Source organism: Schistocerca gregaria, chromosome 3 (genome assembly GCF_023897955.1).
Source record: "Schistocerca gregaria isolate iqSchGreg1 chromosome 3, iqSchGreg1.2, whole genome shotgun sequence".
In the NCBI taxonomy this organism is placed as follows: Eukaryota; Metazoa; Arthropoda; class Insecta; order Orthoptera; family Acrididae; genus Schistocerca; species Schistocerca gregaria.
Genome location: NC_064922.1, coordinates 587017922 through 587043935, shown reverse-complemented (window position 1 = coordinate 587043935; position 26014 = coordinate 587017922). Strand labels below are relative to the sequence as shown.

The window sequence follows — 26014 nt, the reverse complement described above, 5'->3', positions numbered from 1 at the left end:
ACAGTAGGGAGAACTCAGACAATGAACACCCAAGACAGAACAGGTTAGAAAAGACGAACAGGCGCGCTCTGCTGAGCTTTGATTATTACCTAGCAAAATCCCTAATCTGCCTGTGCTGCGGACATACATTACCAAGCTGTCTTCTTAACTGCAAAAACACGATCTGGCGTACCGCAGGCGATGGCTGGTTGCTTCGACGTCCCGCTATGCTGATGATAATGTCGCGATTATAACCCAAAACAAATTATCCTTGTCTGTTTGTTCCAAACTAAAGACTTCCTAGCAATACAAATGCGCCTCTGAGGGAGACGAAACAGGCCCGCCACACAATAACTGACGGTACAGTGATTGATTTTAACAAGCCAAGTGACACAGTAACTCCAACACAGTCAACTTTAGCCAAAACTGCTCGAGACAGACAACATAGGCCACTTGTACGCAGAACGCTCAATTGCCAACTGTACTCAGAAAGTTACGTTGAAGTCGAAACTTCAGCAACTTCGTCAAAAAGTTACAACTAAATAAAAGTATACTAGACAGCCAACAGAAGGCAGGCTGTCCAGAGCAGCGAGAGCTCAGTCTTGTAACCTACTCCGACCGAAAGGCGAGAGCCGACTGTCTCAAGAGCAACCGTACAAACCGAACACGGAACATTCCCGCCCCCACGACAGTGGCCATGGTTAAACGTTCCAATCAGCAACTAGAAAACCGGCGGAAAATTCCACTCTGTTGCCGAAGCACTACCATTCCTCCAATGGCGATTCTTGGAGCCAATTTCTGCGCCGATTTTGCTACGTCATGGAGCTATGCCCTGAGCAAGCCAATAACAGTTACGATTTTGCAGAAACACGGGAATTTGCCCTCCAAGACTGCCTGGGAACATAAGTCATTCCCACGCCTCGCTGGTAGCCCGCCAGAAAGTGTTTTTACTAAGTTTCTGCGAAGTAACGGAATCTCTAGCCCAGCCGCCCCTTCTGGCCCCTCTGGACGTGTCGCTCCCTCTCTTATGACAATGTCGGCGTCTGGAAAGCATCCACTCGACTCCCTCACACCTGTTGGCTTAACCCTTTCAAGCTCAGCAGAACTCGCCTGTCACCGGACCACCCAGGTGACGAGAGATGCTGCGTGGGAAGTCTGCGTGTGAAGGAATAGCAACTTTTCACCGCATGCAATTACAGAGGAAAATCGAATTACTCAGAGTAAGATAGAAATATGAGAGGGGGCTCATGCTACCTCTCAAAATGGTTCCTTTCTTCTCACCATTAGTCTGTAGTATCATGCCGGTATTAAATTTCTTGTACCCGTTGCCACTGATGCACGTTTTCGTGCTTCATCCTAGGTTAACCAACATTTGATCATGATTTTAAAGAAGATGATTAACATCTTAAAACGAAAAAGGGTAGTTTTACGGGAGACTAGACATGAGGAGCTAGATAGGATGAGGAGGGAAAGGGGGTTAGGGAATGGGAGCTGGCTGTTGGCAAGAGATCTGCTAGGAGAAGGAGATTTTCAGATAGTTTTACTATTGGTGTTTGTAACAGATACGACCAACTGTCAGAGTCTAGTGGAGAGGAATCTCTAGTAGCTGTAGATGTAGGAAGTATGCAGCAGACCTCAGCAGTTATAGTGGCTAGGACAGTTGCAACGGCTAAGAGAGAGAAGAAGGTTCTGCTGTTAGGTAGTTCTCATGGCAGAGGTGTAGGCCAGCAGTTGCAGGAAGTGTTGGGGAGTGAGTACCAGGTCACCAGCATTTTGAAGCCTAATGCAGGATTGGCTGAGGTGTCTGTTAACATAGGGGGGTTATGTAGGGATTTTACTAAAGTGGATCAGGTAGTGATTGTGGGTGGGGCTGGTAATAGTATTGATAGGGATGGGGAGTATGACATAGATGGTGACCTGCAAAAGATAGCCACTCAGACTGGCAACACGAACGTGCATTTCGTGGAACTGTTTCAGCGTCACGATCGGCCTCATCTTAATACAGCCGTCAGGCGTAATAACATGAGACTTGGGGGAGCGCTGATGACAGAAAGCATGGGTCACATTTCTGTGGTGTCAGTGGAGTCTATCAGCAAGATGGGTTTCACTAGAGATTGCCTGCACCTCGACAGGTATGGGAAGGGGAGGTTGGCCAAGCTTATAGGTGACACCGTAGGTGGGGTGTTGGGATCACTCATGGGAAAATTCCTGCAGTAGTGGGTGTTAGATCTGCACCTTTTTTAGATTGAAGTCAGCTGATAGGTATACCTGCTTAAGGGAAGTCTCTCTAACAAAGGAACCACTTTTGACATAGCTTCGGTATCTGAGTAATGGGGGAATTAGTATATTTCATCAAAATATATAAGGTATTAGAGATAAAGTTAGTGAACTGCTTATAGATGTTGACTCTGAAATTATTGGTATATCTGAACATTTCTTAAATAAGGAAATAATTCAGAGGCTTCTTTTACCAGGATACAAGTTGGCTGGCAGGTTTTCTAGGAGCTCATTGCGGTGTGGGGGAGTAGCCATGTATGTGAAAAACGGCATCCAATTTGAGTCAATTGATGTTTCAAAGTACTGCAGTGGAAAGGTGTTTGAATGTTGTGCACTTGTGGTTAAATTTAATGGAGCTAAACTTCTAACTGTTGTTATTTATAGATCACCAGACTCCGTTTTCACAACAAATTTGCTAAAGCTAGAGGAGGTTCTTGGTTCACTTTATAGGAAATACAAAAAGTTAGTTACATATGGTGACTTCAATATTAATTGTATAAGCAATCAAAATATCCACGGGTGTACTGCCTGTCTATAGTGTCCAACGGGCACAATATTTCGGCGATCAAACATGTCGCCATCATCAGGTGAACTGACGTACTGAGCTCCTGTGAACGTGCCGGCATGGAAATCCGTACGCTATGGCTGCTCAGGGGGAACTGGGTTCGGTCGCGGCAGCGGCCGATTTAAATACCCTCCGCCCGCGGCGCGCTCCCTCCGCCGTCCGCGCCCCGCGCCACGGTAGCGCGGTGGAACAGATTGCGACGGCGTCTGAGATGACGTCGGTGTGATGGCTCTGTCCGCCGTGGTCGTCACAACTATGCGTTTGCTCGATTTACTCTTGATTAACCCAATCGCTGGTTCCCAAGCCTTGCTAAGATTATAGCCACAGTCACGGTTTATGAGGTCGTCATTGGTGCGAATTTCGATGGCCTCTCTAACAACGCTGTCCCAGTATCTCGACGTCTGTACCAGAATCCTCGTGCGGTCATACTCCATAGCGTGATTTTCCGACAAACAATGTTCAGCGACCGCCGACTTGCTCGGATACATCAGTCGAGTGTGCCTCTGGTGTTCACGGCATCGATCCTCGATATTACGCATCGTCTGACCAACATACGACTTGCCACAATGACACGGAATCTGGTACACGCCGGCCTTCCTCAAACCGAGGTCATCTTTGGCGCTCCCCACCAGTGCACGAGTTTTATTCGGAGGACAAAACAGAGTTCCGACCCGGTGTTTCTTCAGAATGCGGGTGATTTTCCCCGAGAGTGCGCCTGTGTATGGAGTAAATGCAGTGCCTACCTCCTCCCTCGTGTCTTCATCCATCTCAACAGGTTGTGCTGCAGTGGTTGGGCGGAGAGCACGTTGGATCTGTCACTCTGAGTACCCATTTTTTCGAAACACAGTTCTCAGATTTTCCAATTCCTGGGGTAAACTCTCTGTGTCAGAGATAGTGCGCGCCCTATGTACTAGAGTTTTAAGTACCCCATTCCTCTGTGAAGGGTGGTGGCAGCTGTCTGCGACCGAACCCAGTTCCCCCTGAGCAGCCATAGCGTACGGATCTCCGTGCCGGCACGTTCACAGGAGCTCAGTCCGTCAGTTCACCTGATGATGGCGACATGTTTGATCGCCGAAATATTGTGCCCGTTGGACACTATAGACCGGCAGTACACGCGTGGATATTTTGATTATCAAATACGCCGGGAGAAACTCAAGAATCACAATTGTATAAGTGATTGTGCAAGGAAAAAGATGCTGGTAGACCTCCTTAATTAATATAATCTTATGTAAACCGTATTCTTTCCAATGTGAGTGCAAGGATACAGAAGAACAACCATAGACAACATTTTTGTTCATTCATCATTACTAGAAGGGCATTCTGTTAGCAAAAAGTTGAATGGACTTTCAGATCCTGATGCACAAATTTTAACTCTAAAAGATTTTTGTGCTGCAGCACATGTTAAATACAATTATCAACTGTTTAAGAAAGCTGATCCAGTTGCTGTAGAGACCTTTGTAAACCTTATCAAAGAACAAGAGCGGAAAGATGTTTTTAGCGCTGATACAGTAGACGATAAAACGTTCAAAACAGGGTACTAGCAAAAACAGGCAGCCTGGGTGGCTGACTAGAGCGAAAAGAATATCGTGTAGAACAAAGTGGCAATTATATCAAAACGTTAGAAACAGTCATAATCTAAATGCAGCAGTCTATTACAAACAGTATTGAAAGGTGCTTAAAAATGTTATTAGGAAGGCAAAAAGTATGTGGTATGCAGATAGAATAGCTAAATCTCAGGATAAAATTAAAACCATATGGTCAGTCGTAAAGGAAGTGGCTAGTCTGCAGAGACAGGTCCAGGATATAGAATCAGTGTGTAGTGGGAATGTCCATGTTACTGATAAGTCGCATATATGTACAGTATTTAATAATCACTTTCTGAATATAGCAGGTGAACTAAATAGAAATCTAGTCCCGACAGGGAATCATATAGCGCTCTTAGAAAAAAAGTGTTTCGTGACTGTTACCTGACATGCTTCTCCATGATACTGACAAGAGGGAGATTGAGTTAATAATGAAATCACTAAATACCACGAACTCTCATGGATATGACGGGGTATCTAGCCGAATACTGAAGTATTGTTCTATGTATGTTAGCCCAGTACTTAGCTATATCTGTAACTTTCCTGACCTATTAAAGTACTCAGTAGTGAAGCCACTTTATAAAAAGGGAGACAGGGATAATATTGACAATTTTAGACCTATTTCTGTGCCATCGGTGTTTGCTAAAGTTATCGAAAAGGCTGTATATAGAAGGTTACTGAAGCATTTAATTCACATAATGTGCTGTCAAATATACAGTTTGGTTTTAGAAATGGTTTAACAATTGAAAATGCTATATTCTCTTTTCTCTGTGAGATTTTGGACAGATTGAATAAAAGGTTGCGAACGTTAGGTGTTTTCTTTGATGTAACGAAGGATTTTGACTGTGTTGACCACAAAATTATACTGCAGAAGTTGGACCATTATGGAGTAAGGGGAGTAGCTTACAACTGGTTCGCCTCTTCCTTTAAGAACAAAAAGTAGAAGGTAATTCTCCGCAATATGGAGAATGGTAGTGATGTTCAGTCCCAATGGAGGACTGTTAAGTGGGGAGTTCCCCAAGGGCCGGTGCTGGGGTCACTGCTGTTTCTTATTTATATAAACGATATGCCTTCTAGTATTACAGGTGGTTGAAAAATATTTCAGCTTGCTGATGACACCAACTTGGTAGTGAAGGATCTTGTGTGTAATATTGAAACAGTATCAAATAATGTAGTTCATGAAATAAGTTCGTTGCTTGTGGAAAATAATTTGATGCTAAATCACAGTAAGACTCAGTTTTTACAGTTTCTAACTCACAATTTAACAAGAATCGGTATTTTCATCAGACAGAATGGGCATATTATAAGCGAGACGGAACATTTCAAGTTCCTAGGCATTCGGATAGATAGTAAGCTGTTGTGGAAAGCCCATGTCCAGGATCTCGTTCAGAAACTAAATGCTGATTTATTTACCATTAGAACAGTATCTGAAATAAGTGACAGTTCAACACGAACAGTAGTCTACTTCGCATATTTTCATACGTTTATGTCGTATGGTATTATTTTTGGGGTAATTCTTCTGATTCAAAAAGGGTATTTTTGGCTCGAAAACAGGCTGTTCAAGCTATATGTGGTGTAAGTTCGAGAACCTCTTGTCGACCCCTATTCAATAGTCTGGAAATTCTGATATTGCCCTCACAGTATATAGTTTCTTTAATGTCGTTTGTTGTTAGAAATATTAGCCTATTCCCAAGAGTTAGCAGCTTTCACTCAGTTAAAACTAGGCATAAATCAAATCTGCATGTGGAATGCTCTTCCTTGACTCTTGTGCAGAAAGGAGTGTAGTATCTGCTGCATCCATTTTCAATAAGCTACCACAAGAACTCAAAAATTTTAGCAGTAACCCAAACTCTTTTATGTCTAAACTGAAGAGTTTTCTCACGGCTCACTTCTATTCTGTCGAGGAGCTCCTGGAAGAGCTAAAAAATTAAGCAAATTCCAGTGTTACATTGTTGATTTTCTTTATTTAAGCTTACGACTTGTCACTTGATTATGTTTTTTATATTTCATTTTATCTGTTTTTACTATCGTGTTATAATTTCATGTATTGGCTCGTTCCATGACGATGGAGACTTCTCCTTAATTTGGTCCCACAGAACAATAAATAAATAAATAAATTTCCGTATCCAAGTCTAATGCATCACATGTATGTTTTTTGCATTATGCAATATGTGATTTGACCATATGGTATCACCAAGTGCCTGTTGTCTTCTTGAAGCAGTTCAAACACAGAATTATGCTTCCTGTAAATTACATTTGCATTATTTGCGCAGAAGGCAGTAAGGTTCTTTACATCTAAATTACAATAATTCACTGAAAACTTGATCAGACTAAACACCAAAACCTATTTCATCAGCCTGTTCAGTGAAGTCCATAAGCCTGTTTCTTATTATCTTTCCCGAATCAAAATACTTTACAACTGGAGGGAACATCTTTCTGTTTTTGTGGTTGGTCGCATCCTTTGCGATAAAGAAAAAGTTGCTTGATTTAGCTGTATCTTTCAAGACATCAATAAAGTTCTTAACATTTTTTCGACCACATGTCCTCATCTTGCCCAGTTCAGAATAGTGGATGACATCCTTCGATAATTTATTTCCACAGTCCATACTTCTGTAGCTGACATTATGTTTGACAGCTGTTGCTAGCTCACTTGCAACGTTTTTAATATCCTTACTGCCATTACCAAAATACGTGAGTAAGTATGAGGAAATCTTGACCTCCTTTTCGTTTCGATTATGATCTTCTAAACGAGAATGTTGACTACAGTCGATATTATGTCAATGAGCGATCCTGAAGTCACGCTTACATAGCACACAGTAAGGACTGTGTGAGTCAGCTGAAAAGTTAATAGTGTGACGGGTGTTTTTACACATGAGTGTCTCTGTAATTCACTTTCGCGAGTCCTTGTTACTTCCGTGTTTTATTCATACCATAGCTGCTGAGCGGTACGAAGTGCATCCGTTGGTTTCCAGTACTGACCGACAAACAAGTAAACGTTCCCCAGTTTCAAGACAACTCTAGACGCATAGTTTATGTCATTCTTCCTCCTCTCCTCGAATTGCCATAAGCCAGTTCATCTTCTTTCCGTAGAAGCACAACCATAAAATAGACTAAATGTCGACAATATTATCGATTATCAAATGAAAATATTCCGAGATTTGTCTGATAGGGATTTTGAACTATTCGTAGCACTTCGCGGGGATAATGTTGATAACAGTGATGACTGACGAAATATACGGAAGAAACAGTCGGTCAGTGAGAGAGTCAGGAGGATTAAAGGAAAATTGCTGCAGTTCGGGAGATTCCGGGAGATACGGGAGAGATGGTTACCCTATTCATACCCTAACCTGCTTCGTCACTCGTCGTACACATTTCCACCTCTGGCACTCAAAGTCAATCCTAGGCACGTGTTCTACAGTCAGTACTTTTCTTTTGTCAAGATCGTTTTTTGTGTCAAACTCTATTTCATTGTGCCGTTTAATTTCTCACATTCGCAGATACTTTCTTTCTCCTGTTCTAATTTCATCAAGACACACAATTTATTTTCCTAACATTGTACAAAAAAATGGTTCAAATGGCTCTGAGCACTATGGGACTTAACTTCTGAGGTCATCAATCCCCTAGAACTTAGAACTACTTAAACCTAACTAACCTAAAGACATCACACACATCCATGCCCGAGGCAGGATTCGAACCTGCGACCGCATCAGTCGCGCCATTCCTGACTGTAGCGCCTAGAACCGCTCGGCCACTCCGGCCGGAAACATTGTACATAACACATTTGCCTGCTACTAAGGCGTTTGCTCCTTTCTTCAGGTACACACGTGGCTTAATTCTCTTCCTGCGTCCTACCCCGGCATCGTCACGACGGTTCGGGCTGGCTTTAGCTTCGAGCGTCTCGAAATCCTCGGTGTAAAGATTTCGTACGGCACCGGCCGCCCCATAGCTGTCATCGAGGGAAGTAAGTAAACATAGTTGCCACCACAGATTTCGCATTATTTTTGTGACCCGATCAGAGTGTGAATGCTCACTCACAGTAGCTAGTTTCACAGAAGCACTCATCTTGAGAAGCTGTAACGCTACTAATCGTTTTTCTGTTACTATGGTTTGCTGTACACTCTATTCGCCAAGGGAACTAACACCGCTAACGTCAGTCACGCGTGATGTTTTATGCCACTCTCGCCGGTAATCTACATACACTGAGTTATCAAAAGTCATGTGACAGCGATATTCACATACACAGATGGCGATAGTATCGAGTACACAAGGTATAAAGGGGCAGTACATTGCCACAGCTGACATTTATACTCAGGTGATCCACGTGAGAAAGTTTCCGATATTATCATGGCCGCACGACGGGAATTATCAAACTTTCAACGCGAAATTGTTGTGGGAGCTAGACTCATGAGACATTCCATTTCGGAAATCGTTAGGGAATTCAATATTCTGATAAATAAAAAGCACCAGTTTGCTTTTGTTCTACAATATTACTTTTATTGTTAACCGGTTTTCGGCTTACAGGGCCATCTTCAGGCATTTACTGAGTATTATCACCAAAGAAGTTAAATGTTAGCAGACAACATTGGAAGAGAAGTAACACATCTAGACTGAAGTAGAAACATACAGTAAGTAACATCTCTGCAATGAAAAAGTAAAAACTGAACAGTACATAAATAACAATGGAGTAGACAGGGAAACCTTTAGCACACACAATCAGAACAGGTGATTTTGTATATGTTTGATACCTCCTGATGCAGCCTTGTCTAGTACTAATTTTATTTTATTAGTTTTGTTTATTTGTAGAAACTGTTATGTAGGCATGCTATTCCTATTTTGTGCTAAAGGTTTTACTGTCTACTCCATTGTTATTTATGTACTGTTTAGTTTTTACTTTTTCATTGCAAAGATGTTACTTACTGTATGTTTCTACTTCAGTCTAGATGTGTTACCTCTCTTCCAATGTTGTGTGCTAACATTTAACTTCTTTGGTGATAATACTCAGTAAATGTCTGAAGATGGCCTTGTAAGCCAAAAACCGGTTAACAATAAAAGTAATATTGTAGAACAAAAGCCAACTGGTGCTTTTCATTTATTATAATGTTTTTCTACCAAGAACCGACGGAAGATTCTGTTACTATCAATATTCTGAGTTAAACATTGCCAATAGTGTGCAGGCATTACCTCTCACCACGTACAGCGCAGTAGCCGACGAAATAGACTTACACTTAACGATCGAGAGCAGCGGCCTTTGTGTAGAGTTGTCACTGCTACCAGACAAGCAATAGTGCGTGAAATAACAACAGAAAGCAAGGCGAGACGTATGACGCATGAATCCGATAGGACAGTGATGCGTAATTTGGCGTAAATGGACTTTGGTAGCAGACGACCGACGCAAGTGCCTTTGCTAACAGCACGACATTCCTTTCAGCGCCTCTCCTGGGCCCGTGACCGTATCGGTTGGACACTAGACGACTGGGAAACCGTGGCCTGGTCAGATCAGTCCCGATTGCAGTTAAGCAATAACTAATGGTGGGGTTAGAGTGCGGCGCAAACCCTACGAAGGCATGTACCCAAATTATCAAAAAGGCACTGTGCAAGCTTGTGGTGGTATCATAATGGTCCTCTGGTCCAACTGAACCGATAATTGATTGAAAATAAACAAGTTCGGCTACTTGGAGACTAACTGCAACCATTGATGGACTTCATGTTCTTCAACTATGATGGAATTTTTATGGGTAGCAGTGCGCGATTAGTCTAAAGAACATTCTGGACAATTCGAGCGAATGATTTGTCCACCTATCGAACATTTGTTGTGGGATATAATCGAGACATCAGTCCGTCCCCAAAATCTTGCATTGCCAATACTTCGTGATTATGGACGGCTATAGAGGCAGCATGGCTCACTATTTCAGCAGTGGACATCCAGTGACCTGTTACGTCAGGGTACGTCGAGTCACGCCGGACAAAAGCCGGTCCTAGACGATGTTAGGAGGTATCTCGTGATCTTTGTCACTTGACTGTAGTGTAGCCAAAAGATACTTCTCGCTTGTGTGTTGCCCTCTGGAAGAGTTGACTCAAGTGTAATGGAACTGTTGTAAAGCCTAGCGCTCAAGCATGACCACGCGTCACAAATTTCTATGGAGAGAATCGTAATCCTCTATTCATACGGCTGCAAAATGAGCGCAGAATTCCAGAATTCGGTATGTTACAACCATAATTTCCTTTCGGATTCACAGAAGTGTTATATCACAGAATTTGTTTCACACAGATCTGGTGTTTTATGGCAAAATTATCATGGTGTGTTAAAGAAAGTTGATGTCTGTATCTCTGTTGTTAGTGAAGTTGCATTAGCCTTTGTTGTAAGAGTCTCTGGTCGCTAACTATATGAAAGAAATTACAGATATATTTTAAGAGACAAAATTTATTTGAAGTGCTTAAGTTCGACGCCTTACACTATGTACTGGATGTGTCATCGGAACACTATAATCTGAGGGGCCACTAATTTGTTATTTATAAATAGGGAAGCGTCACCCGGAAATGCATAGTTTCGGCACAGTGTGACGCATGAGAGCTGTGGAATCAAAACTTCTTCGGTTTATGTGTGATATCCTGATTCGTTATGCAACACATTAGCAATCAATGTAAGCAGACGCTAGTATTGCACCTAATAAATAACATTCCTGAGAATTTCCGGACAATGACTCTGCCTTGGAAAAATGATCAGTTGCTGCCCTACGTAGTGAGCAGTCCGAAGACGGAGAAAGGTCATTCTCTTCACACTTGTGTCTAATGTATTGTCCTCACTTGAAAAATTACCAGTTTGCGTTCAGCAACACATGCTGAAGGTTGACGCTGATTTTTTATACACCCGTGTAAAAATTTGGTATTCCTATAATAATTTCATTACAGTATTATTGAAAGCCTTTTTATCGTGCTCAGCCATCCACGCGAGGGAGTGGATCAGCACGGCCAGCGTGACGTGGTTCATCAACGAGATCCTCAGCTCGACCGACGCCAGCGTGAGGAGCATCGTTGATCAGTTCGACTTCTACATCTTCCCTGTCACCAACCCCGATGGATACGAGTACTCTTGGACGGATGTGAGTAGCTGTCTTCTAAATGTACGATCATAGACTTTTATGGTCAGAGTTTGAAAATGTTTCGGCCGGCTCGTTGGGTGAATCCTATTGTTATTGTGGTCTTCTTCCCAAAGACTGGTTTGATGCAGCTTGTTACATGATGCCCATTTCCGAGCTGTCAGAGGGTGTGCTTTGCAAACACGACAGAGTGCCTGTCCGACGGTCGAACTGTTTGCAATGGCTAGCGTACAGGATGGTTTACATTTGCCGTTGGCTGTGTTTCTTCAGACGGGGGGCATGGAAGAAAGTTGTATCGCCGAAGATGATCGCGGCAAATGCGGTGAACTTCACAACGTGTAGGATGAATGGCCACGGCTGACAGTTCAGAAACTAGGCAATAAATCATAGCAACATCCTACAAAAAATGGCAATGCTTCAAGATGATCACGACAATGATAAGTGTGCATTTCTGCTAGAATGATACGTGTGTTACCAAGATTACACAATTTAGATCCGCACAATTGTAACAACGTCATTAGGTAACGTTTTCAAAATTAATAACTAGTAAAGGCACTGAGCTGTAATTTCAGTTCAAGGTATGGGCGATAGTTGTGATAAATAGTTAGTGATTGTTTGCCGCACATTGCTAACTAATGCACAGCCTAACTGTACTTGAAATTGCGGCCAATTACGTAAATGTAACAGAACGGCATTTCCTTCGAACATATCTCATTATGAATGCAGTATGCTGTGTTCGTAAGCTTATCTTATTTACCAATATGTTAACGTGTAGTTCTTTGTCTGATTTATTAGTTAATTAGGAAAAGGATAGATTGCTACTCACCATATAGCGGAGATGAGATGTACAACAAAAAGACGGCCAAACAAGTTAGCTTTCGGCCAGAGAGGCTTTCATGGGAATTAGATAAAATACACATTCACACACAGTCACGCAAACGAAACCCACACGCACATAACCACAGTCTTTGGCTGCCGAGGCCTCAGCATCCAGAGGTTGTGGTCATGTGTGTGTGAGTTGCATGGGCGTGATTGTGTGTGTGTGTGCGTGCGTGATATGTAATTCCGTTGAAGGACCTTGTGCCCGAAAGCTAACTTGTTTGACCGTCGTTTTGTTGTGCCTATAAGCGATTCAACATCGGCGCTATATGGTGAATGTTGTTGTTGTTGTGGTCTTCAGTCCCGAGACTGGTGTGAAGCAGTTCTCCATGATACCCTACCCTGTGCAAGCTTCTTCATCTCCCAGTACTTACTGCAACCTACATCCTTCTGAATCTGCTTCGTGTATTCATCTCTTGGTCTCTCTCTACGATTTGTACCCTCCACGCTGCCCTCCAATGCTAAACTGGTGATGCCTCAGAACATGTCCTACTAACCGGTCCCATCTTTTTGTCAAGTTGTGCCACAAACTCCTCTTCTCCCCAATACTATTCAATACCTCCTCATTACTTATGTGATCCACCCATCTAATCTTCAGCATTCTTCTGTAGCACCACATTTCGAAAGCTTCTATACTCTTCTTGTCCAAACTATTTGTCGTCCATGTTTCACTCCCATATATGGCTACAGTCCATACAAATACTTTCAGAAATGACTTCCTGACACATCTATACTCGATGTTAAGAAATTTCTCTGCTTCAGAAACGCTTTCCTTGTCACTGCCAGCCTACATTTTATATCCTCTCTACTTCGACCATCATCAGTTATTTTGCTCCCACAATAGCAAAACTCCTTTACTACTTTAAGTGTCTCATTTCCTAATCTAATTCCCTCAGCATCATGCGACTTACTTCGATTACATTCCATTATCCTCGTTTTGCTTTTGTTGATGTTCGTCTTATATCCTCCTTTCAAGACACTGCCCATTCCATTCAACTGCTCTTCCAACTCCTTTGCTGTCTCTGATAGAATTACAGTGTCAATGGCGAACCTCATAGTTTTTATTTCTGTTCCATGGATTTTAATACCTACTCCAAATTTTTATTTTGTTTCCTTTACTCCTTGCTCAATACACAGATTGAATAACATCGGGGAGAGACTACACCCCTGTCTCAATCCTTTCCAAACCACTGCTTCCGTTTCATGCCCCTCGACTCTTATAACTGCCATTTGGTTTCTGTACAAATTGTAAATAGACTTTCGTTCCCTGTATTTTACCCCTGCCACCTTTAGAATTTGAAAGAGAGTATTCCAGTCAACATTATGAAAAGGTTTCTCTAAGTCTACAAATGATAGAAACTTAGGTTTGCCTTTCCTTAATCTAGCTTCTAAGACAAATCGTAACATCAGTATTGCCTCACGTTTTCCAATATTTCTACGGAATCCAAACTGATCTTCCCTGAGGTCGACTTCTACCAGTTTTTCCATTCGTCTGTACAGAATTCGCGTTAGTATTTTGGAGCTGTGACTTATTAACTGATAGTTCGGGAATTTTCACATCTGTCAACACCTGCTTTCTTTGGGATTGAAATTACTATATTCTTCTTGAAATCTGAGGATATTTCTCCTGTCTCATACATCTTGCTCACCAGATGGTAGAGTTTTGTCAGGACTGGCTCTCCCAAGGCCGCTAGCAGTTCTAATGGAATGTTTTCTACTCCCGGGGCCTTGTTTCGAATCAGGGCTTTCAGTGCTCTCTCAAACTCTTCACGCAGTATCGTATCTCCCCTTTCATCTTCATCTACATCCTCTTCCATTTCCATAATATTGTCCTCAAGTACATCGCCCTTGTATGGACCCTCTTTATACTCCTTCCACCTTTCTGCTTTCCCTTCTTTGCTTAGAACTGGGTTTCCATCTGAGGTCTTGATATTCTTACAAGTATATCTCTTTTCTCCAATGGTCTCTTTAATTTTCCTGTAGGAAGTATCTATCTTACCGATAGTGACTAAGCTTCTACGTCCTTACATTTGTCCTCTAGCCATCCCAGCTTAGCAATTTTGCACTTCCTGTCGATCTCATTTTTGAGACAGTTGTATTCCTTTTTGCCTGCTTCAATTACTACATTTTTATATTTTCTCCTTTCATCAATTAAATTCAATATTTCTTCTGTTACCCAAGGATTTCTTCTAGCCCTCGTCTTTTTACCTACTTGATCCTCTGCTGCCTTCACAACTTCATCCCTCAAAGTTACCCATTCTTCTTCTACTGTATTTCTTTCCCCCATTCTTTTAAATTGTTCCCTTATGCTCTCCCTGAAACTCTGTACAACCTGTGGTTCTTTCAGTTTATCCAGGTTCCATCTCCTTAAATTCCCACCTTTTTGCAGTTTCTTCAGTTTTAATCTACAGTTCATAACCAACAGATTGTGGTCAGAGTCCACATCTGCTCCTGGAAATATCTTATTATTTAAAACCTGGTTCCTAAATTTCTGTCTTACCATTATATAATCTATCTTATACCTTCTAGTATCTCCAGGATTCTTCCATGTATACAACCTTCTTTTATGTTTCTTGAACCAAGTGTTAGCTACGATTAAGTTATGCTCTGTGCAAAACTCTACCAGGCGGCTTCCTCTTTCATTTCTTAGCCCCAATCCATGTTCACCTACTATGTTTCCTTCTCTCCCTTTTCCTACTACCGAATTCCAGTCACACATGACTATTAAATTCTCGTCACCCTTCACTATCTGAATAATTTCTTTTATTTCATCATACATTTCTTCAAGTTCTTTGTCATCTGCAGAGCTAGTTGGCATATAAACTTGTACTGCTGTAGTTGGTGTGGGCTTTGTATCTATATTGGCCACAATAATGCGTTCACTATGCTGTTTGTAGTAGCTTACCCGCATTCCTATTTTCCTATACATTATTAAACCTACTCCTGCATTACCCCTATCTGATTTTGTGTTTATAACCCTGTAGTCACCTGACCAGAAGTCTTGTTCCTCCTGCCACCGAACTTCACTAATTCCCACTATATCTAACTTTAACCTATCCATTTCCCTTTTTAAATTTTCTAACCTACCTGCCCGGTTAAGGGATCTGACATTCCACGCTCCGATCCGTAGAACGCCAGTTTTCTTTTTCCTGGTAATGTCGTCCTCTTGAGTAGTCCCCACCCGGAGATCCGAATGGGGGACTATTTTACCTCTGGAATATTTTACACAAGAGGACGCCATCATCATTTAACCATACAGTAAAGCTGCATGCCCTCGGGAAAAATTACGGCTGTAGTTTCCCCTTGCTTTCAGCCGTTTGCAGTACCAGCACAGGAAGGCCGTTTTGGTTCGTGTTACAAGGCCAGATCAGTCAATCATCCAGACTGTTGCCCCTGCAACTACTGAAAAGGCTGCTTCCCCTCTTCAGGAACCACAAGTTTGTCTGGCCTCTGAACAGATAGCCCTACATTGTGGTTGCACCTACGGTACTGCCATCCGTATCGCTGAGGCACGCAAGCCTCCCCACTTACGGCAAGGTCCATGGTTCATGATAAGGAAGGATATGGTGAACAGCAACTTATTATTTTTATAATACTGATATTATTCCGTCCTGAATTTTCCATTTTTTTATTAGTTAGTTAGTTACATATTGGTCTAACTATAACGGAAGGCGCAAGTAAATTAAAACTGGTGATACTTACACGTTTCACAATACACCATTGAAAAGAGCTCGAAAATACGCTTCTTATGAATAGACTATGTCAGTTTGCATTTGTGCTGTTACACGTATTCTCTTTGTAACTACTTTCAAGCGCCTTTACGCACGCGATGTAATTACATTGCTTGTAAGTAAATCAACATACTTACAAATGAAAGCATAACCCATTGTTGGCTGTGTATTAATGTTGTTTATTTAGTATTGCTATTAGCTGGTTTCGACTTTGTGTCGTTTCCAAACATAACCAACTGGTCTAAGGCGCTGCTGTCGTGGACTGTGCGGCTGGTCCGGGCGGACGTTCGAGTCCTCCCTCGGGCATGGGTGTGTGTGTTTATCCTTAGGATAATTTAGGCTACGTAGTGTGTAAGCTTAGGGACTGATGACCTTAGCGGTTAAATCCCATAAGATTTCACACACATTTGAACATTTGTTTCCAAACATATGCATGACATTAACTTACGTGCATCACGTTTTACATTGTGTAAGTATCGGATTCGTCTTACACCCCATAATCCATAAATATATATGGACATAATAGTGACTACAACTAAAAGTGCATAGTGGTGTACCGTTACTGTACGGACTTTGTCCACATGTACTCGTGGATTATGGCGTGTAACATGAATCTGATACCTACACAATGCAAAACGTGATGTTCATAGGTTGATGTCACGCACCTGCTTGAAAACGATGCGAAGTCGAAATTAGCTTATCGGGCAAGTTAAATGAAGAACGTTAATACACAGACTACAACGGACGATGTTTCCATTTGTAAAATGTTTAGAGGCTTTGAACCCATACAGAAACAAAATTTCAATATACTGCACCCTGTGAGTTCGCAAAAAGCCAGACAAAAAGAGACGCTGCTCTCGACATATATTCATATTTATTATGTTAAATGACTTTTAATTTGAGTGGTTGGCCATCTTTTAACAATTATTTCGGTTTGGCGTGATCACGAGGGTACAAAAGATTACACCCAGACTCGACAACAGCACGCAGTTCCGAGATGGCGCCATGGTAACTAGTGCGTGTGGTTGTTCGCGTTGATGTGAGGTAGTTTATCGATAGAAACTGGACAGCAAGCCGTCAACTCGATATTTTGGGAACTGAGTAGAGTTACTAAGGCTTTGAACTAGTAATCTCGCAATCAGCTGGAACCCAAACTTTTATTAGTGTCAGACAGTAAACATTGCACGACCTAAAGTTATTTCTGTGACTGCTTTATTACTGGTACTATTAATACTGTCAAACTTTTCCCTCCGTTGCTGCTTCAATTCTGTTTCATCGTCTAGATAAGAACAAATCCATCTCTTGCACCTGAATGTATGTACAAATCTGTTCGCCTATTCCTAGTACCCATTATCAGTGATATTCATTCTTATGTCCTTTTGATGCATCCATGTGTTCTATATGCGCTGGGTGCGCATAGTACCGGCTTCCTTCAGTTAATAGGTCACGTTTAAACATTTTACAGCACAATGCCTACAGTGTGCTACATCATAGATTATGCCAGTGAAATGTTATAAAGCGACCTGTCAATTGGATGAAACCACTGGTTCTACTTGCATCCAGCACAGACGGAAGAACACACCGATACATCAAAAGAACATGTAAATAACTATCGCTGAAAATGCTTGCCATAAAAAGACGAAACATGTTTGGTACAAGCAAACTAAATATTTAGTTGCAAAAGATGGATGTTTTCCCTTATCTGGACGATCAAGCGTAACTTGCTGAATGCATCGAAATTTTTTTTTTTTTTTTTTTTTTTACAGAGCTATCGAAATTTAATTGTACGGTTAGCTATTGGTATATCAATCATTAATGCGCTACGGGAGTTTATGTTACGTGGCTTTGAAATGTGGACATCTGCCTGCGCCAGAATTGCTTATATACAAGGTTCACTTCACGTACGTTACTATCACCAGCCTATTTGACGTTATAGTCGCATGCTTTTTGCAAATCCTCCATCCTATTTTAGGTTAATGAATAGACAATCAACTCACCAAAATTGGAAGCAAAGGTGTTGTGTACCATTATTGGCCCTATGGGCTTTATCGCAAGTATTTATCATTAATCACTTTTATTTATGCTTAATTGGCATACATGCCAGAGTTAGAAATTCAGCTGTAGGATCACTTGTGTAACCTGTTGAATTTTAATTAATGTAGCTGCAGGGCACAATTGAGGCGGTCAGAAACGCACCACTGCGTCAAATAACGAACAAACATTAGTCAAGGTCGTACATGTGTCCAAACTTTGCAAGGTAGAGGAAACCAAGCGTTCTTGTACTATATATAAGAAAACAAGGTAGATTGCAACCTGTCCTGTGCCAGTTTCATCATCCATGCTTAACCACTGTAGCCTGCATCCACTTAAACATGACCATGTATTCAAGCCGTGATCTCCCTCTACATTCCTCTGCCTACCAGTTTTACTATTCCTTGATGGCTCAGGAATTTAAACCAAGAATAGCTGCCAACATGAGTAACTTAGAAGCAGATATCCTCGGATTAGTGAAGCAACCTAAATCACTTAATTAAATCAAGTCTTCCGGTCCAGACTGTATACCAATTAGGTTCCTTTCAGAGTATGCTGATGCAATAACCCCATACTTAACAATCATATACAACTGCTTGCTCGACGAAAGATCCGTACCCAAAGATTGGAAAGTTGCACAGGTCACACCGGTATTCAAGAAAGGCAATAGGAGTAATACACCAAATTCCAGAACCATACCACTGACATCGATATTCAGCATTATTTTGGAACATATATTGTGTTAGAACATTATGAATTACTTCGAAGACAACCGTCTATTGACATACAGTCAACACGGCTTTAGAAAACATCGTTTTCGTGAAACACAACTAGCTCTTTACTCACGGAATGTTAACTGCTATTGACAAAGGATTTCAAATTGATTCCATATTTCTATATTTCCAGAATGCTTTTGACACCGTACCTCGCAAGCGACTTGTAATCAAATTACGTGCTTATGGAATATATCCCAATTATGTGATTGGCTTCCTGACTTCCTGTCAGAGAGGTCACAGTTCGGAGTAAATGACGGAAAGTCATCGAGTAATAGAGTAATAATTTCTGGCGTTCCACACGGTAGTGTTGTAGGACCTCTGCTGTTCTTCATCTACATAAACGATTTAGAAGACAATCTAAGCAGCCATCTTAGGTTGTTTGCAGATGTTGCTATCTCTTATCGTCTAGTAAAGTTGTCATAAGATCAAAACAAATTGCAAAATGATATCCATAAGGTGCAAAAATTGGCAATTGACCACAAATAATGAAATGCGAGAGGTAATCCACATGAGCGCTTAGAGGAATCCGTTGAACATCGTTTACACGATACACCAATCAAATAGAAAGGCCATAAATTCAACTAAATACATAAGAATGACAATTACGAACAACTTCAGTTGGAAAGAACACATAGAAAATGTTGAGGGTAAGGCGAATCAACGACTGTGATTTTTTTGGCAGAACACTTAGAAGATGTAATAGATCTACTAAAAAACTTCTTGTCTGTCGCCTTTTGGAGGACTGTTGAGTGGTGTGGGATCGTTATTAATGGAGTACATCGAGAAAGTTCAAAGAAGAGCAGCACGTGTCGTTTTATCGCGATATAGAGGAGAGAGTGTCACGGACATAATATAGGATTTGGGCTGGACGTCTTTAAAACAAAGGCGTTTCTCGTTGCGATGGGATTTTCTCAGGAAATTTGGATCAGCAACTTTCTCCCTCGAATGCGAAAATACTTTCTTGACGCCGACCTACAAAGGAAGGAACGATCAGCACAATACAGCAAGGAAATAAGAGCTCGCAAAGAAAGATATAGATGTTCGTTTCTTTCGGAAGTGGAATAATAGAGAATTAGTGTGAAGATGGTTCGATGAACCCTCTGCCAGGCACTTAAGTGCGATTTGCAGAGTATCCATATAGATGTAGATGTAACTACAGAGTGAGACTTCTTTCCATCAAGATCTGCCATAAATTTATTTTCTCCCCAAATACATTGTTTCCTCATTAGTTATACGATCTACGCACCTAACCTTTAGCCCTCCTCTGTAACTCTTCTTCGAAGCTTCAATTCTCTTCTTATCTGTGCTCTTTATAGTTCATATTTCACTTTCAAATAATGCTACCCTCCGGGCAAGTACTTTCAGAAAGTACACCCTGACACAAAATTTCTATTTTTCAGAAAAACCTCTTGAGATGTGCATTTTGATTCTATGTACGAGGGTTGAATAAAAAGTAATGCCTCCACCTCCGTTAATTGGGTTTGGGTGGGAATATTTTAATAAATTAGATGCAGAAATAATGCTTAGAATGTGATCTTTAATTACTAATATTCACTTTTCCACAAAATCACCAGCTAATTGGCCGGCCTCGGTGGTCTCGCGTGTCTAGGCGCACAGTCCGGAACCGTGCGACTGCTACGGTCGCAGGTTCGAATCCTGCCTCGGGCATGGATGTTTGTGATGTCCTTAGGTTAGTTAGGTTTAAGTAGTTCTAAGTTCTAGGGGACTGATGACCTCAGACGTTAAGTCCCATAGTGCTCAGAGCCATTTGAACCAGCCAATTGGATACATTTCCGCCAACGATGAAAAAGTTTTCTGAAGCCGTCACGGAAGATGTCAACACCCTGTTTCGGCATCCACTGTCTCACAGTCCTCTCAGCGTCTTCATCAGAAGCATAATGATGTCCCCACAGATCGTCTTTCATTATGAGGAACAGATGGAAGTCAGACGGTGATAAATCTGGACTGTATGGAGGATGCCGTACAGTGGTGAGTTTCAGTCTCTGAAGTTCTGCTGTGGTGGCACGTGAAAAGCGTGGTTTGGCATTCTCATGCTGCAGAAAAACATTTCCGTATCCCTTTCGGACCCTTGTTAGCCATCGTTTCAGAGTTTGCTGCTTTATGATGAAACGCCCTGAATTTATTGTTGTTCCACGAACCAGGAAACCAACAGGGATAACACCATCTGCGTCCCAGAACACTGTGGCCATAATTTTTCCAAATGAGGGCTGCGTCTTGAATTTCTCTTTCTGAGCGAGTCTTTATGTCGATATTCCACTGACTGACGTTTCCTCTCCGGATCGTATTGGCTTACCAACGTTTCGTCTCCTGCCACAACTTCATTCTCTTAACGCGAGTGGAGCTCCTGGCAAATTTCAAGTCTGTGCGCTTTCATTTCAGGAGTCAGTATCCGCGGTACCCATCGTGTACAGATCTTCCGATAGCCAAGCAAAGCAATAATGTTACCCACACGTTCTTGTGAAATCCCGATAGTGCTTGCAATTTCTATCTGAGTGATAAGACGATCGTCCTGAATCGATCTGTCAATATTTTGCTTGTGCAATTCGGTGGTTACTGTCACAGGACGTCCAACTCTTTGTATGTCACGCAGGTCAGATGCTCCCGCCTCAACATCGTTAAACTTACTCAACCAACGACACACAGTACTCACATCAACACAGTCACCATAAATTGCTTTCATTCTCTGATGAATCTCCTTTGGGGTGACATCTTCTGCTGTCAAGAATTCAATGACAGCACGTTGCTTAAATCGCACTGACCGACCGTCTGCGCAGGGTTCCATACTTTACACTGTAACAATGCAACCGTTCAATGATAAGGCTTCCCGCCAACTGGAGCTGTAGAGAAGAGGCTACGGCACAACCTCGTATTTGTACCACCGTCAGATATTTTACTGCCCAAAATAGCAAAGCTCATTTTCTACTTTCAGTGTCTCATTTTCTAATCGAATTCTTTCAGTAGCATCTCATATATTTCGACTGTATTCCATCATCCTTGTTCCATTATTGTTAATGATCATGTTATAACTTCTTTCAAGGCTCAAGTCATTCCATTTAACTGATAAAATTGAAGGATGTTTGTACTGTATTGCAAATGGTTTCCATTAGAACACAATGTGTCTCTGTAGGTCATCGTTCTTCTGATTGGTTTCATGTGTCCAACCATGACTTCCTCTCATGTGCCAAACTCCTCAATTCAGAGTAGCTCTTACAGCCAAGTTGAAACGTCCCCTTAGAAAAATTATACATGACTGTGCTTAAACTGGCACACAATATTTTTAGCGCAACGCAATCTGACTTTCAATAACCCCTACAAAAGAATGGCCCTGACTAACATTAACCTATACCTTTCACAAATCACTTACCTCACCAAAAATCTTCGTTACTCGAACTACTGCAATACAGCGAGCGCCACTACTGCCAACTAAATAAAAGATACAAACTACTGAAGGCACTAACTACTGATAGGCATAGTTAGCAAATGAATGTTTTTGATAGAGAACAAACAACGTATTTACCTTAAAAGTCATTATATATATATATATATATATATATATATATATATATATATCAGTTCATGACATCCAGTCTTACAAATTTCAAAACTCCGCCATCTCTCTCCCCACGTCCACCACTGCAGGCGGTTCACCTCCAACTGCACAATGCTATGCGCTGTTAACAGCCAACTGCCCAACACTACAATGGCGAGTATTACAACAGTGCCAACCAGCCACTGACTGCACACAGCACAGCCAGTGATTTTTCATACAGAGCGCTATGTGGCGTTACCAATAAAAAAACCTAAACAGACTACTTATATAGCCCCCATGCTCCCCACAAAAAATTTTACAAATTGTTTTGGGCACTGGCCAATACAGATTTGAAAAAAAATTTCTTCATTACAGTAAGAAAGATATCAAATGCACACACTTATTAATACAATGTTGGTCAAAAGATAAAATTTTCTCACAGTCCATAAAGACAGTCCTGATCGTTCATCGCAGTAAAATAGCAGTGTTTTTGCTCAATGTCTGAGCAGTAAAAGAAAATGCACATGGAAGTAGTGGATTTCCATGCAGTCTTGAAGAAGTAGTGTTGTGCTTCCAATGGAAAGACAGTGGTGACTCTTGACATGCTGACAGGTAATGGGCTACAACAGAGCAAACCCACAGCAGAGTCAGTCGAAGTTTTGAAGTATATTGGTAGGCAGGTCACCAAAGAGCAGACCCACTGTAGTCCTGGTAGAGAGTATGGTACTAGTGAGTCATCAAAGTTGCTGACCCATGGCAGTCCTTGTAGAAATAATGGTATTGGTGAGTCATCAAAGATGCAGACCCACTGTAGTCCTTGTAGACATGGCCAGCAGCCAACTGTTACGACTGTGCAGGTGCACAATCACCATCAAAGAGCCTTGTGGAGAATATAGCAAGTCCATAAACCACTACTTGTGTACTCACAAGTTTTTGGAATTGTCCTTCGAACCAGCAATGCTGTTAACCAGTGGCTTGCTGACTAATCAACACACATGGGAGCACTAACAGTCCTCTTTTTTTATATTGTGCATATACTATGACCAACAGCAATGTGTGCAGTGAAATGAAAGCTTACAAGGTACTTAATTTGCTGAACTGGTGTCACTGACAATATTATAACATGAGAATTCAATAACAAAGGTACAAAATATATCATTAATGAACATAAAAATATAGATAACATTTGTAGTAATACAGGCTTTACAAAAGAATCGAAATAACAAATACATCAGTGTTACAAAAATTATGACATAAGTACATGCATAAAAGATCAGAATAACTTTTGAAACATCAACTTCACACATGAACATTAGAACAAAACAGAATAAATAATTTGCAAATATCTTTACGAAGTAAATAACATGATATTAATGCAAATTACATTGAAGGATAACAGTATTCCTCATCATAGTGAATGTAGCTTAGTATTAGAAGAGAAAAAATTCTATTAAACAGTACACAGAGACAGGAAGAAAATAAATACACAAGGGTTTACAAACACACAGTGGGATAACACAAAAGGAAAGGACATATGGTATTGCAGTCCAACCCAAAACTTCATTCCATAGATCGTCCTTCTTATTTCAACATTTGCTCCAGCCAAAAAGAAATCCTATCCAAGCATGCTTTCTGTATTCTGTTCAGATCCTCTTTCAAAAATAGTTTTTCTCCACTGTACACTACTTTTTTGGCCAAACCATTTTCTTATAGCTTCTCAATGCTTTTCTTCCAATTCATCATAGTTAGTTTCTTATATAGTCTACCCCCTCTTAAGCTAACTTAAACCTACTGAGCTCAGATGCTAAACTAAGGGACGACGCAATGCAGCAGCACAAAACAGTTAACACAAACAGCAATGACAAAAAAATGCAAATTGGCAAAAAAGGCAGCAGTATAGGACTTAGCAAAGCAAATGCAACATTACAGCTAATATGAAGCAATGAACAGCAACAGGAAAAATAAATCTGTACTAAAACTGGCTTAACAGAGTAATACAAAGTGAAATTCAGTAACACTATGCCTGGCAAACAGCAGCAGCAAATGCAATAACTTATATCTAAACATGACAAAGCTCAAGCAGAAAAAATATTACAGTAAAGACAACAATGCAGAAAAGGGAAATGTCTATTCACACATTAATATCACATGATGCACCACAAAACTAATTCTACAAAAAATATTACCAAGTAGTTGAAAAGAAAATTAAGTATGCAGTAACTGTTATTAATCCCTTCTTATTGTTCTTTCCTTTCCAAGGGCTCCTTTTTCGAAGAACGTGGATCATAAAATGATTATTTAATAGATCTGTTGACAGAAAGTGTTCACATTAGAAAATGCATTTAATTTTGTTTTATAAAATCAATGCTGCAACACAGCTGGGAACCAGATATCAAATGAAATAAGCAACTGTGAAAGGCAAAGCATAAAAATGTCATTCAATAGTCATGTGACATTTCATAAGTTAGTACAAATTCTCTCAACTCTCATAGAAAGACGCTTGTCATTATCAGGTGTGCAGATGTAAGAAAGTATCTTTCCAAGTAATGAGCGTGTCGTTTTTGCGATGCTTTCTACAAAGGAATGTCAATAGCGAGGATAATGGCCTCTTTTTTTTCACCTAATGGCTTTCTTTTGTCAGGTGGCTGTCGCGCAGCTGGGTGCCCACGACGCATTACGTGCAGGTGGTCACTTACCGAAATATTTACGACACCAGTTTCTGCTACAGTGGCAGTCTCATATAAAAAATTTCACAGGTCAAGAATTGGCGTTATTCATATGTAGAAACAAAATCCTATTGATATAACAGTGCCCAAAAAATTTTCGTCGGCATTGTAATACATTCACGCATTTACATACATTTCATAACTCTTAAAGTACGATTCTTGGTTTCCAAGTCCGTAATCACTACTCATTATTCCTTACCTTATTCGTCGACACTTCTTCAATATTTCATCATAACAGATACATAGCATAATCAAATAACTCATATAGCATCAGTTTATTGATAATAGACATACCGTAACAGCATAATAAACATAGTCATCGTAATAATAACATCATAACAGCTCAGTCAACCCTCAAAATCGTCGTAGCTTCCTCCAATAATTTCAAAACCTAAAAAAAATTCTCTGCTCATGTCAAAAGTGTCATCTGTCTCAAATGTACTTTAAAAATCATGATCCCATACCAAATACATCATTCAAAACTCTCATAGTATCACAATGGTTCCAAAAAAATATGAACATTTCACAAAGTACAATTTCATAAGTGTGAAGTTATCCAACCGTGTAATGACATAAACATCTGTCACTGTGTGTAAAATAAATATTTGTCTCTCTCAGTTAAATGATCAGATAGCTGTGCCGTGTAATGACGTAAACATCTGTCACTGATGTAGTAAAATAAATATTTGTCTCTCTCTCAGTTAAATGATCAGATAGCTGTGTAATTCTGTGTTAGTGAAATATGGTACCGATGTGTAAAGTTGTATAAGGAAGTACCATATTAGCTAGGGCTCCTTGTGCTTGCCATACACATGGTACA

At 40.8% G+C, this 26014-nt stretch overlaps 1 protein-coding gene across 1 annotated transcript in view; it reads left to right on the top strand.

Annotated features, from left to right (window-relative positions):
* The window catches only part of LOC126355476 (zinc carboxypeptidase-like), a 123647-nt gene that overhangs the window by 24736 nt on the left and 72897 nt on the right, over positions 1-26014 (top strand). The window contains exons 2-3 of the mRNA XM_050005793.1: positions 8221-8365; positions 11344-11504. Of these exons, the coding sequence (XP_049861750.1) occupies positions 8221-8365; positions 11344-11504 (306 nt within the window). The remainder of the gene's footprint in view (positions 1-8220; positions 8366-11343; positions 11505-26014) is intronic.